The sequence below is a fragment of the Dromaius novaehollandiae genome, chromosome 12, assembly GCF_036370855.1.
Source record: "Dromaius novaehollandiae isolate bDroNov1 chromosome 12, bDroNov1.hap1, whole genome shotgun sequence".
NCBI lineage: Eukaryota > Metazoa > Chordata > Aves > Casuariiformes > Dromaiidae > Dromaius > Dromaius novaehollandiae.
In genome coordinates this window covers 14822024-14837072 of record NC_088109.1, presented here as the reverse complement: position 1 = coordinate 14837072, position 15049 = coordinate 14822024, and the positions used below count along the sequence as shown (strand labels likewise).

The window sequence follows — 15049 nt, the reverse complement described above, 5'->3', positions numbered from 1 at the left end:
AAATAGGAGTGGATATCAGCTACAGCAGAGCAACTCTGCACTTCCTAACTTGGGACACTTCACATAGATACCCAAAGTTATGAAGCTGGCTGGCATATTTAGTCTGCAGGGAAAGAGAAAGTAACTTCCAAAGACAGGAATTTACTTCTCCTTAGCAGCATAAGGAACCAACTCTAACTTAAGATACAAGAAGTAAGATAAGGATATATTTACTCTAAGGGAGAGCAAAGCAGAAACAGAGAATTACTGACATATCAAGTGCATGTCCTGTCAAATTTTGGTAGGGAGGCAAGATAAGGATTGCTGCAGTTGTTTCTATAGAAACCTTGTTTGTGTACGTACAATGAAAGCAAGCCCTGGCTCCTCCACAGTGCCTGTCACAGAAAACACTACATTCTTTCCTGGGGAACGTATCTATTTTATTTTGCATCATTCCTGTGCACAAACTAGTATATAAAAACAAAGCATTTTAAGCTGCTGACTACATCAGTAAACCTCCAGTCCCTTAAAAATAAAATATGTTGGATCAAGTGAAGTTGAACCATCACACTTTTCAAATGATCTCTGTGGAGGTAAGGAAGTTACTGTTATTTAGGAGTAAGACCACAGTAGCCTGGGACCAACCTGTCATCAAGTAGAAGTATGTATGTGGACTGGAGAGCAGCTGTAAGTTTACTGGGAACTTGCTTCCCAAGATGGAAAAATATTTGCAGGCTATATAAAACTCAACTGCACATTTATCTAAACCGCCAGTAGAAAACTAGTTGGTTTGGAAGCTACAGCTTGTATTCCTCCATTTATTTGGACACTAATGTCCATGGACATTAAATACACAATAAAGGCAATCAAAAAAGAAGCCTATAGACCAACCTTCTGAAAATCTTTTTTATTAAATATACAAAAGTTCAGCACTTTGTAGAAAATTATTTCTCCATCTCTAATATGGTAACACTGGTTGTAGTTTCCTGCATCATTTGTATAACAGCAGTCCAACAGTTGTTTTTCTTCCCAGCAAAGTGCAACTCCTCATTTGATGGAGCAAAAGATGTGTTAGAGTGGCAGAAATAGACTGCTCAGTTTCCCTAACACATTCCTTGCATTAGACTACTTCTTGCACTTCCAGTGACCTTGCACTCACTACCACTGCTTTCATCAGCAGAACATGGCTATGAGAATTTGAGGCTGAATGGATAGTGTTAAAATACCAAAAGAGAAAGAAGAATTAAGGCTTAAAAAAAAAAAAAACCCCACAAAAAAACCCCCACACCCTTATGTTTTATAAATCAATTTTCTGGTTTACTACCATTTTTTAGCAAACATTTGCTTCTACATATGTTCAAGTAAGTTCTTTTGGTATGGGGAACACATTTCTCCTGACAGTCATAACTGGACTTCATAAATATATTCACTGAAGACATTTCCTATTTGTGTACTGAATTATGTATACTTAGAGAAAAAACCCTGAAGTGTAGGTAGGGCACATCTAGAAGCTAGACTGTAGCTAGGAGGAGACAGACTTAAAAACAGTACTAGATCATTTCCAATTGCAAATACTGGTGACAGCAGAAATATGTAAACATGAGTAATCACAATACTACATGAAGGCATTGCATTAACATGATATAAAGCTCAAAACTTAGCTTACTTAAGTTTATGAAATCAAGCAAAAATATTTGCATGATTTAATTTCATGGAGCATTTTCATTGTCTTTGCCAAGTGAAATTCAAAAAAGAAACAGTATACATAGGAAAAACACCAAATATTTTAAAGACTAGCATACATTAGATTTTAAAAGTTAATCAGTTTTGTTTCAAGGCAGCAGGTTTTATTTTTAAAGACTTGTTAAAGGCAAGTGACCTCTGAGTATCCCTTCATGCAAGTGCAATTTGAAGTTACATTTTTGAAATACTTATGCAATGGTATAGTCCACACCACCACCTTGGATGTCTAACCAACAACTTCAGAGGCTTTTAAGAAGCTGGGGGGAAAAAAAAAAAATCAGTGCTTTCTGACAAGTCTGCCCTGCCTTAGAACACTGCTGACCTGGCCACTTATGACTACAATTTACTTTTAAATTAAATCTTCAATCCAAAAGCATACATTGTACCTAAGTATTGTGTCTATCTCAGACAAGTTGTGTTTTTTCTTTGAACACATACACTTCAAAATGTATCAGCAAGAGAAGTGTACATGACTGTGTGTATAAGAAATAAGGCGTCAGAGGAAGGGATTGTCAAAGAGAGGTACACACACGTATTTCCCAAGGGCTTCAACGACAGTCCATGTGATGAATCTGGCCCTTTCTCCCTATAGACAAGGTGCCCCACTGTCAGTGAGGACTCAACCAGTTCTCAATAATCAAGAGAGTTAATAAGTGGTAAGAGAAAATCTGCTTCTTCACTGATTTGTAATGAATGCAGACACTCCAAACTGCTTTGTTCCTGAAGTCAAATTTGACTTCCTACAAAGCAGTATCTTATAATAGTCTTACTTCTCATGGGTAAGTGTGTCAACAATCACATCCCAGCCCCCTCCCGAGCTCTTGGTGCGCACTGCCAAACTGTGACGGGCTGTAAGCGTGCTGCTGTAACTGGAACAGGAATGCATTTGAAAAGGCTCTAACCAGGACCGAGCGCAAAACCCGAGCGCCCCGGTCTCACTGGTGTTTCTTGGGTGGAACACGAGACTTTGCGATCACAATGGGAACTACAGAGAGCAACCCGATCAGCAAAGCCCAGAGAGGGCGGTAGAAGAGCCAGCCGATGGAGATTGTCAGCAGCGACAACGAGCTGGCGATGCAGAAGGCAAAAGCTTTTAATCCAATGTTAACCAGATCTCTCACAACAGGAAACCAGTCCACTGCAGAAAGAATTAAACAACAGGATAAAGCTGTTGACAAGATGACTGTTTACCAGAAGGTCCTAGGGTGCTAATAATTCATTCCTAGGATTTGCACACTAACTGTTGTGGTCAGAAGACTCAAATTAATATCAAGGTGTACTGGATAACGTGTTTCATTAGAGCATCTCAAGGCATTTGATAAGTGAGCAACTCCATCTCTTCAGATAGGAAGTCACCCAAAAGCAAGTTAAAAGTCTTGTCTGAGGCTTAAGAGGCAGAGCAGATGCCCTAGACTTGTTCCACAGCTATAAGGCTAACATACAATATGCAAACACAAAAAAGTAATTTTTGACAAGAGTAAATCTTGCAGTTGCATGTATATGCATAGTAAGAAAAAAGAAAAGAGTGCACAGCTACAAAACACATCTCCAGCAAGTAAGAACTGATTTCAAAGCATGTGATAGCTTTGATGCTTGAAATTTATGCAAGTTTGAGTCACCCTACAGCTCTTCTGTAAGTTTTTATTCCAACATTTTTGTAAGTTAAAAGAATAAGCCAAAACCTTATTTGCTGTGCGTTCACAATACTGTAGACATGACACTGTAATAGAAATAATGCTAATTAAGACCTCCTTTGGGGGAACCTTTTGTATGTGGGTATAAGATCACGTTGCAGCACCTGGAGTTAGACTTGAAAGAACCAAACCAACTTGTCCTTTGGCTTCTGAATTTGGTAAGCACTGTGAACCTCTAAGTGGAAAAGAGCTATTTATATTTTTTTTTATGTTCTGTGATCCTGTTTATTGCCTGCAATTGTCCACAGTGACTTTCAGATCCAGAGCCCAATGCGAGTTCAAACCAGATTTTTCCTGCCCTCCAAATTAATCTCTTTTATTCACATTTATAATTAAACTCCGGGTATTATGATCTTATTTCTAAACTGTGATAACTTTCTGTAACAAGCTTACCCAAAGTGTAAAGGATCCGGGTCATTAGGTTGATGCCTACAAACATTGCCAGCCAGCCTGCCGCACGCAGGGCCCAGGTCTTCATGGTGTTGCTCTCATGCTCTTTTTGAAACACCTCCTGAAAGTGAACACTGTTATTTGCAGCCTGACTCATTTTCTTTCAAGATCCCTCTGTTTCCAGTGCATTATGAGCAAGTCAGAGCCAACACCATTACAGCTGTACAAATCCTCTTGTAGAAGATACACTGCAGCTCATTCTGTAGGGTCTTAATTTTAGCAGTAACATCCCAGTACATTACGACAGATTCCAAAATGCAACACAAGGGAAATGTGCATCTTTCTGACCAAGCTAAGAAAACCAAACAAGCATTTTCTTATATTCTCTGTAACCAAGCAGAAGGTGCACATTTTTTGCTGCAAATAGATGCACTGAACTTTACTGTGGAAAATAATGTATTAAAAAGTAAATGTAATAAGGAAGAATGAGCTGATTTCAGTAAGTCTGGAGGAAGAGGAGAGAAAAGACAACATCCACAGACAGCTGAAGGAAAGGTGTATGAAAGAAATAAAGCAGCATGCAGAGAGAGAGAGGAAAAAAAGAGATATGTGTATGTTTCACTAAGAAATGCAAAGCATTTATTTGCAAGAAGTCTGAGTAAGATTTTTCAGAATGGGGTGTCTGCCCCTCTCCCTCTACAAAAAGTACACATGCTCTGGAGATGATCAAGACATAATGGGAAAAGTCATGTGTATACCTGATTTCAACTTATTCATTTGTAGTGACTATCTCCAGTGTAAAAGTCTGTCTAATGAAGATTCAGAGCTCACAGCAGAGAACTGATTCTACTGCTACTCTTTCAACTCAAAATGAAAGCCTCTTTAGCTGTTTTTGGGAGCTCCTGTAAATTCTTGTCATCTGGGTTTTTTGCAGCAGGGCATGAAACAACCATCAATGGAAAGCAACCTACTAAAAGGAGTAAATGAATCACCAAATTGCTGGAACATGTAGGATTTATTGATGCGTAACACATTGCCTGAAGGTTCCTGCTCAGCCAGAATAGCAATAAACATTTCAAACAGGCCTAAACTCTCTGTTAAGAGAGGCAGAAGAGAAGATTGCTCCTAAGGTTTGTTAATTAAAGCCTAGGTTTTATTATTTTTAAATACAGCCTCTTGAAAAGCATGCATGTGTGTGTGCACATGTGCATATATACATATATACACACGCACAAATATAAATAAATGTGTGTATATATATACATAATATATATATGGCAAACTACAAAAGAGCAAACAAAAGCCAAATGAGAAGCACAGGTAAAATCCTTAGAGCAAAAGGTGTTCAGCAGCAAGAGAAGGCGGGTTTTTTGTTGTTTTGTTATTTTTTTGTTTTAAATATAGTTGCTTTAGCCACAGTTCCATTTTAAACTGTCAGAACAAGCAGGAAGTCACTCTTTCACATAGCCAAATTAGGTAATGTTTATGGAAAAGGCACAGCACTCTCCTGCAACACATTAAAAACATGCAGAAACCTAGAAGGCAAATGCAGGCTACAATGCCTTGTCCTAGATATAGGAGAGAGAAGGGAATGTTTAGACCAGATCCCTCCTCCTCTAGAACAGGCCTGAAGGATAACAAGAGCTTGCTTATTCCCTTGCTGCTTCTGGGCTGCCATCTCCAGTTTTAACCCTCCCTGGTATGGTTTGGTATCTTACCTCCACAGAGAGATCTCCAGGGTAGAGAATCTGCAGGATGTCTCCAGACTTGGTGTGATACGGAATCAGTTGATCCCCTCGCTGGCGAGCAACCACAGTCACCTTGGAAGAAACAGAATTTTACTGGTTACTGAGTTGGCATCAGAGTTTGCAAGATATAGGAGAAGCTAAAAAACTTACCTTATCAGCTGAGCCCAAATGGGGGCTATCTCCACTCAGACCTGCATAGAAGAATGAGACACGAAGGTCTCCCACCTACAAGCAAGAGAATATTGGAAATCAACAGAGAAAGTTCTTTCCAAAGGAGAATCCCAGGAAAGATAACTGCAAGGGAACACCGTTTATTGGATCACACTTTTTCTGAACATCTATGTCAAGCCAGAGAATATCCAGTAGGATTTCCAAGTTATATTTTTTCCAGGCCGGACTGATAGGAGAAACAGGATAGGCTCAAATGCTGCTTTGCAATACTCTCCCTGATTTAGTGGCAGGAGCCCATTAATGCCATCCCTTGCCATTTCATCTTTTGGCAGAGGAGGGCAGGCAGCACAAGCTGACAACAAACTATTTCACTGTATTCAGTTCAGTACAGCAAGGCAGAGGTGGACCATCCCATGTCTCTTTCCATTTAAAAGCATGGCAGAGGAAGAGACTCAAGAAAACAGGTGAAGACGCAAGCAGGATCAGAAGCTTCTTGTGTCACTCTTGCTGAAGCACTGTACTAAGGGTCTCATCCTACGTGGTGCCCAGCACTACAATTCCTACATATTGCAATGGAAGTGGGACCTTTCCCAACTTTCTTTCTCACATAATAATAATTGTTGCTTTGGTTTATCCATCTCATCTTACTTCTGGACGCCTGGGGTTCTCGCTGTGATAAAAGTAGTCTCCTGCCCGGGTAACATCAGCATGTGGATCCTCAAGGTTTGACAAGCTCAACTGCTTAAAGTCATCAATCCTATCCACAAGACCTAAACAGAATAAAGAACAAAGCACAGGTCTGGCTATCTAACTTGGAATAGCCAGCTTGCTGGCTCCCCGATTATCACTTGAAATGACTGTCATTGTTGAAAGAGCCAGAGTCTACTGCTGATACAAAAGGAGACAGCATCAGTACAAAGCAATCCTTACCTTTAGAAAGAACAAAGCTGCCAACTTGGACGTTAGGAGAAACAGCAGTGAAAGACTCCACAGCCATGGCACTGGGGAACAGAAACAGCCCCTGGTTAGTTCCAGAGCTAAGGGCAAACTCTTGATTTGCAGTGTGTAATATAAGGCACAAACATCAGGAGAAACTCAAAGAGCTAAATGACTGACATGATGTGAAAACAGATCCACTGAAAAACTATGTCCAGACATTATGGTGCCGGAGCCACTAAGATACGTTGAGGCAAGATACGCCCATGTGATCCCCTGGTCTGATCTTCTATGCAGGCAGGGAAGGGGATTTCACAAATTCTTTCTGTACTAAGCCTGCAGTGGGCTGAAATTGAGTTCAACTCTTAGCAAGTTGTTCAACGGTGTTATAAAGGTTTTGAGTGATAATGAATTAATCATATTCCCTGAATTCCTGCAATGGTTAACTACACTCATAAACACACTTCATTTCTAGCCTGAGTTTATTTAGCTTCAGCTGTCAACCACTGTATCTTATCCTCTAAGTTAGAAACCTAGCTCTAACTTTCTCCACATAAAGGTACTTCTAGATCATGACCAAATTAGATATCTAAATTCTCAATTCTGGAATCCTTTTCCCACAGACTTAACCTCATTCTCATAAGTAGTACTATTGGATTATCCTTGGCAGTAAGTAACATGGATAAATTGTATTCTCACAAATGTCCAAGTTGCATAAACAGGTAAGATAGATGGAAGAAAAACATTTAATGTACACTTAAAATATTATTAATAATAAGCATGATTTGGAAAGATCAGCATGTCTACATACACAGGGTTGATTTAGGCATGGATCTACCATAGTTATGCTCAGACTTCTTGGCCTGTACCGCTACACTCAGATGAAGTGTTCTCAGCTGCAGCACTAAATCAAAAATATTTCTTACTCTTAAGTAGAGACTGAAGAATGGTTGGAGAATTTTCATTAAGAAAAAGAAAGTGGTGTCAGGGGGCGGAGAGAAAGCAGAAAGGTCATCTGTGCATCCCTCTTCCATTACCTTTTGTCTAACCAGATCTAAGTTAGTTGGACTTTGAATTAGAAACACATTTATCTTAACTTTCCCTTCCAAGGTGGTACTTCCAGTTAAAGGACAGTTTATTCAGAAAGCACAGCACTCCAAAACAGAGTTCTGGAGATTCTGCAGTTCAAAATTTTGTTCAAAATTTTTTGTTCAAATTCCCATTCTCCCATCTCTCCAGCTGCATTTTTTACGCACACATCACATTACATCAAGAAACCAACCAAATGCTGTGAGAATGACATGCAAAGCTAAGACTTGGCATTAAAAATAGTACACAAGCATAATCAAAATGCTGCAGATGAGAGAAATAAGAAACAAAGTAAATGTGGGTGATTGCCACAAACAAGCTGGGAGCCCACACATGCTAACTTAGAAGAGCAGAGTTCAAGTAGTTTTGACAAGCACATGGGAAGCCTGCTATTCCAACTTTGTATTTGTAATAGAAAGAAAAGAACAGAAAAGAGAATTAGTAATGGACTGCATTAATAGACAATAAAAGTCAGAAAAGAGCCCACTCGAATTCTCCTACGTGGAAACCACATGGTCCACAGGTAACATGATAATAGCCTGACATCCAACCATAACTAATGGGTAAGTTGATTCTTGTCCTGCCAGGCAGCTTTGAACTGTTATCTAATCCCTGTCTAAGTTTTCCCAACTATAAGAAGTCCAGCAGCTTTCCTCTACCTTGCTGTGCCATGAGGATTAGTCATTCAGAACTCATCTTTGATCAGATATACTGAGAGAATCTAGAAGGTCTGTCTATGTGGCATATTACCTAGGGTTTTTATGTCCAATTTCTCGATCGAAGTTTCTGCTGTTCACAACTTCTGATTTCCATTCAGTATCTAAAGAAAATGAGACCAAGAGTGAGGACAAGACAGCATAAGTTGCCACTAAGATCTTAGTTACTGAAGAAAGTCTCTCCTCAATCAATAAATCAGTTCTAAGCTGCACTTGTAGTAATACTTTTTACATCAAGGTATATGTGTGATAGTCTGTAACATTATATTTAAATCTAGCCTTTTAAAATATTAACAAGGAATGGAAGGATTTAGAAAGGATTTTTAGGAATAAAATTGTGGCCCAAGTATGCTCAGTGGCATTTTCCCTGATGAGGCTTTGATTTCTGGCTCCCCTCTTTGGGAGTGATCTGGTTCTGCAAGAAAGGAATGTGAGCTCTGCTGGAACTAGCAGATTCAGTACAGTAAAGCAGCAGATAGAGATAGTACCTGCATATTTCACAGGCAAAAATTTGTAATACTGCTTTCATTCAGGCCAAAGCAGTCTCCCAACACCCCCCAAGACAGGCTCCAGTAGATTTCTTACAACTGAAAAACTAGGATCCCTTTTTTGAGCAGTTCCCATATTAAATTTAGCTCTATATGCTTCTGTGAAGGAACAGAAAAGAAGGAAAGGGAATCTGGTTAAACAGCAGAGGAAGAATTATTGTAAGGGATATTCTGGCAACATACAGCCTAATATTGGACAGAATCTATCAGTCTTCAGAGGGGAGCTGGGTATTTTTATGACTTTTCTTTTTGTTCCCTACCACTGTAAAGCTGTTTTTTTCCATAGCTCACACCCACTAGTTCTGATCTTATATATCTCCATGCTGCACAGTCCTGTGTTTCACTGAGCTGGCCCAAAACTGCTGCACACCCACGTTACACATCCACGTGCCTTAACGGGGCATAAACGAGGCAGAGACTGATCTCCAGAGGTACAATGACTCACAGCATTCTTATGCCACTGGGTAGATCAGAATAATCCTCTCTGTTCTGCTCCTGCCAAAAAAGCATTTGGCAAAAGCTACAATGCACATCAGAAGGTGCTGGTGGTTTTCATTAGCTGGTACCAACACCTAAACAGATTCTCAACATATTGCCTTACAGGCTGGGGCTACACTGTTCTTCCCCATCCATCCTCTTCAGCTCTTGCCTGACGTGTGCCCAGCTACACCACTTTTAAAGAGGAATCTCAGGAGACCCATTGTGCTCCCAGCTCTGCCCACCTCCTGCCACTGAGGACTCTACAGGACCTCTCTCTGGAGCATCTTATCCCTGGATGCTGCCCTGAACTTCTAGGATTTCTAAGGTAAGACTTGGATTTTCTGTAGTAGTTACTTGCAAACAGCACACAGTCATCCTTTCACTTTGGCTACCTCCAGAAAGGGAGGTCCTGACACTTACTTAGGAAATAGAACATTTTCTTGTTTCTTCAAACTCCTTTCCTTTCTTTTCCAATGAGAAAATTATAGGGTTTAAAACAAAAATCAAAACACACCCACATAAAAGTCCAAAGTCAGAATCACAAAAGCAAACTTTCTGTTGATCAACTTACTGTATGTATATTTTGTCTCTTTCTTAATTTCACCATTCTCTTCATATTCCCTGCAGAGAAAAGGGGTGTGGTGAGAACCAAAACAGAGCGTGCGCACACAACTAGTCATGCCAGAATACACTTCACAAATGAAATGTACAGATCGCTCCCTGGCAATACACTGGTAGTTATCAGCCTCCAACTAGACTGCGCCACTGACCACAGCCCTCTAAGCTCTGCCGTTCAGCCCGTTTTCAACACACTTCACTGCCTGCTCATCTAGCCTATACTTTATCAACCATTAGATCCACTTACTTTTCTAAAAAAGTAAGTCCCATTTGGGAGATTTTTAAAAAAACCAAATAAGTCATTACCATTGTGAAGGAAAGAAGAGAGCCTAGGCATATGATGAGGTTCCTGATTCAGCAAAAGCCTTTTTAAATTTCCTCTTTGGAGGACAGAGAAAAAATTGGCTTGAGGATCCATTCTCCAGTTTTAAAGAATGGCAGCAGGAAAGGCTTACCAGACAGGGTAGCTAGGGAGGGGGGAAAAGGCCAGGGGAAGGGACTGTGAAGCTTTAGTTTAAAAATAATAATAATAATAATAAAAAAATCAGGATGAAGTATTTAGGGATAATGGCTTTGATTCTGCTAATGAACCAGCATGGAGTATTGTGGGGGTGGAGTTAGGCAATTCCTGGTGGGCAGAAAGAACATTAATAAATAAAATGGAGCTTTAGGAACATTAGAATGGACAGAAATCAATTGGGCCTTTGGGAAAGATGGATGGAGCGTTTTCTATTGTTTATCCATAAATTGTTGAAGATCTTTGAATTCTGTTGACAACATACGCAACAGAAAATAATTCATGGGCTCTGGGAACAGCACAGGACAACGATAATGAAAAGGAAAGCCACAGCTGTAGCATGAAGGCTAAGAAGCCCCATAAGAAGCTATACAAAGTGAGGAATTAGAAACATTTACAAAAGGCCTTGGAAGCTATCCAAATTTTATCAGATGCAAATTCAAAAACATGAACCATCTATAAGACCTGACACCTGCAGGGAAATAAAAGCAACTCTGTAAAAAGACCCAAGAGCTCTAGAACTCTCCTGCTGTAACATTTTGGCTTTTTTCTGGGGATGGGGGAAGCAAGGGAGGAGAAAAGAAAGAGAAAGAATACTGTTGTGATGGGATCCTGTTAATACAACATCTTTCTAAACAACTTTTTAAGACTTTTTTCACTTACTTGGAATCTTCATACTCTACCCACTGGTACATTTCCACAGTACGCTTAAGTTTGACAGCATGGATGGAGAGCCCATAGCTGGGATCAAACAAAGGCTATTTAAAATTTGAAGAAAATACAAGTCAGTATTTATGTTGTACTTCAGGTAAACTCAAGCATTGTATTTTTATTCTAGCAAAGGCAATATTTGTTGGTTTGTCCTAAAAAACTTTCTCATCACACCATGATTTGGAAAAGGATAGCGTGTTCAAACAAAAAAAGAGAGCGAGCGAGAGTGCACAAGCACATGAAAGTCCCATAAACAAAATACAGAGGAGCAAAGCTCCTTCAATTTTTGACTTACTGCATGACCAAAAGGGTGCAATGATGCATCAGATACAAAGTGCTGCCCTGCTATCACACAGTCTCTTTCTTTCAAGAATCTTTAAAAACTTCACGTTAGTGAATTAAGTATCTTAAAAACCATATGGGCAGTATCTCCATCCCAGGGATGAAAGATGAACCATCTCACCGGCACAAATCATGAAACCTCAGGGAACCCATTTACATACCTCACTGTACATAGTTAGTATATAGTTGTATACAGTCTAAAAGCCATGAAAAGACAGGAGGGAATATCTGTTTATACCACTGATAATGGATTCTTTAGGTCAAATTTATCACAAATCATTGCCATAGTAAAGAACAAAACCAGAAATGCTGACTCATGATACGCAGGCTTAAGTGTTTAAATCAGGGGGAGGATTTTATTTTGGTGGATGATACCATAGTGTGTTACCTCCTGCAACACAGGCTGACCACGGACAATGTCACCATCACTGAAAAAAAGAGAAGTCGCAGAGCCTCTGTACTGCAAGTCCCTAAAGACTTTCTAACGACATGAGCGCACAACAGGTTCCCTATGCAACGGGGGAACGGAAATTATACAAAGGCAGTGGGAGCGTAAACACAGCTAGAAGTAACATGCTTCTTGGGAATGGAGAGGACAGGGCAGTCTCCCTGCTTTTTGGCCAAGAACCTTAGATGGTAGCAGGCCGTGCTTACAGGAAAGGAGAGAAGCTACTTGTCTTCACCCTGGATATCAAAAATATATAGTTTTAATCAGCAGTAAAGACTTCTCCTTCCCTTCAGGCTCTCCTGTCTTCAAGATGCTGGTTTTATTTACCTTTGATGTGCTCAGAGTGCCAGCTAAGTGCACTAGTCTTCCCTCATTCTGTTGAGACACAGTGTGGATACTATCAAGAGGGACCACCAGAGAAAGTCCCTCATCAAGAGATTTGGCTGTCCTCAAAGCTCGTCCCTGCAGTCAAGAAAAACAAAATTGAGTTGTGGAAGATCAATTGTACAGCATCATTTTGTGAAAAAGGTTAGTAGACAAGCAATCTGCAGACCCAACAGAGTACTTGTACATTTAGCCTCAAGGCATTTTCTCGAAATGCACTTGTAATTCTCAGCTCTATCTTTCCCTGTGTCTGAAAAAGTTTGAGGCAGGACTTATCCACGTAGCAGACCCATTAACGTTATCTAAGCTACTAGCACAAACACAGATTGCTCCCACAAGGCTCTAAAATTATTACTCTTCACCTTTTACCTCATTCATTATTCTTGAGCAAGAGCAATAATTACACCAGTTAGGATTCTTCTTCTCAGTCCTATTTGACTACTGGGCAGAAGTACTCCTTTCCTGACCATCATGTTACAGTGCACTTTTTCCTGCAAAATCACTGAAGTTGGGAGTAGTCCTTTTTTCTCTTGTAGTATGAAAGTATGGAAGAAAGTAAGAGGTAAAAATTCACAGAATTCTGCTCCCCCTCTCCAAGACTGCCAAATATCCAAACTCTGACACCCTCCACAGCTATGATCCTTCAAACACCTACATCAAGCTCAACTCTGCCACTACCAGGACTTCCACTGATGGCAGTGGAAGTTCTCAGGATGGGAAGTCTGTGTGGGATGGGAAGCACATGTTTGCAAGTGTCATGTCTTAAGATTATCTGCTTACTTTAATTATTTTTTCAATCTAAAACCAAGACATAAAATAACACTGAAAATAATTAACATGTTTAGCTTTGCAAGGTGGAGTACTAATTCCTTCAACACAATCATAAAAATACCAGAAATGAAGACCCTACATTATCTCAAGAAAAAGACTGGTTACTTGCCTGGAGCAAAAAATTTTGCTTTTTTTTTATTTTGGTTTTTGAGACCGAGTTGGACATCCTACCATCTTTTGTGTGCATCACTGATTCCATACTCATATGAGAGGTTCCATTCCTCTCAGCTGCACAACATAGGCAGGGCATAATGTTGAACCACTAGCACACAGAAAGACATTCTATATTGAGCTGCTGCTCATACAAACCTCTTTCAGTAATACTGACTATAGTCTGTTTCCACACCAGCTCAAAGCTTTTGGATCTTATCTCTCTTACTGCAGACAGCCACCACCTCTACCATACTCTGTTCTATGGAAAACCTCTATCTGTGGCCTCAAAATCCCCATTCTTCTGTTATCCCCAGCACAAGCAACAGACTCACCAGAAACATTATCTTTTGCTCATGGGACAAGTAATATGGTTTGACCACGACCATTAAAGTAAGCCTATAAATATGAAACTAGTTGAATGCCATGTCAGCTGTGACGTTATAAAGCAATGTAAGCATTAGCAGTGTTTCACTTACCTCATTGGTAAAAAGAAGGTAGAAAGACAGAAGAAATGTCACAAGTCCCATCAACATGCCCCCAGAAGTCTCACTGAGCCTCTCCAGGAACCCTGGTTTGGACTGGCTTGTGATTTTAACATGTTCTTTTTTGCTGCCTGTGTCAGAGAACTGTTGGAGGCAAACCAAAAATGCAGTATTGCTGTGAAAGGGCAAAACGTTCTGTTTCAAAATAAGTCTTTTAGCTTTGTTAAAATTGCTGCTCCACAGAGTAGTGCCTCTGGCCTTGGACATAAGGTTTTCCTCACTTGTAACTGTTTTGCCTCACTTTTGATACTAGAAATACAGTCAATAAATAAACTTGATAGAAGTAAATAAGCTTGATGGAAAAATTTGCTAACATACTGGTTCAACATTTTTAAAGCTCCCTTCAGCCTGTCCCTAGGTCGCCTATTTTGTGCCCACACCCTGCAGTCAGGGCCATGACAAATTGAGTAATATTCCTGAATTCCAGACCAGTTACAACGCAGCTATAAATAACAAGTTACATTTTACTGCATCGGGGGATAAGAGCCTGCAGCCTTTAAAATAACTGCACCTTGGGCAACAAAATAAGACAGCTTGGTACCAGGCTGTTACTCTTGTCCTAGACGGTGCTGCATTAAAGTACACAGGTTTCCACACGTGAGCGCTCTCCGTGTGCATTTTGGCAGCGGAGAGTTACCGAGAAGCAACCTGGGAGCAGCACACGCAGGTAACAGCTGCGGGGAGGCCTCCCCTCGGCCCACAGGCCTCGCTCGGGGCAGCCCGGCGGCTTCGCCCCAGTCCCGCCGCCGTCCCCAGGCCCTTCTCCGTGGCCAGACCCGCGGGGGGAGCCGACGGCGGGGCCAGAGCCCGGCGCGGGGTAAATGCCACCCAGCAGCGTTCACTCACGTTCCTCGACATCTTCAGCTTCTTCTCCTCACCGGGAGCCAGCGCCACCGACACCAACAACCGCACCCACCACCTCCGGACCCGCCCGCCTCAGCGCCGCTCCCCGCCCCCAGGGCGGCGCCGCCGCCGCAGGGCATGCCGGGACGCGTAGTTCCCAGCCGCC

At 40.9% G+C, this 15049-nt stretch overlaps 1 protein-coding gene across 1 annotated transcript; it reads right to left on the bottom strand.

Moving 5' to 3' along the window:
- Positions 1 to 871: 871 nt before the first annotated feature.
- On the bottom strand, positions 872 to 15020 carry TMEM43 (transmembrane protein 43). The gene is made up of 12 exons (XM_026093130.2): positions 14887 to 15020; positions 13975 to 14124; positions 12458 to 12592; positions 11293 to 11387; positions 10066 to 10115; positions 8501 to 8570; positions 6656 to 6726; positions 6374 to 6495; positions 5705 to 5779; positions 5525 to 5626; positions 3810 to 3927; positions 872 to 2860 (listed from the first exon to the last, which is right to left on the bottom strand). Exons 1-12 carry the CDS (start codon positions 14896 to 14898, stop codon positions 2658 to 2660), a joined length of 1203 nt encoding a protein of 400 aa, XP_025948915.2. The 5' UTR covers positions 14899 to 15020; the 3' UTR covers positions 872 to 2657.
- Positions 15021 to 15049: the final 29 nt, after the last annotated feature.

Bases quoted from the DNA above. Each gene is read 5' to 3' on its own strand.
- TMEM43 (XM_026093130.2), bottom strand. The intron at 6,496-6,655 runs GTAAGGATTGCT...TATTCTGTTTAG, and splicing joins CAGCTTTGTTCTTTCTAAAG to GTCTTGTGGATAGGATTGAT. The intron at 5,780-6,373 runs GTAAGATGAGAT...TCTTGCTTGTAG, and splicing joins AGAACCCCAGGCGTCCAGAA to GTGGGAGACCTTCGTGTCTC.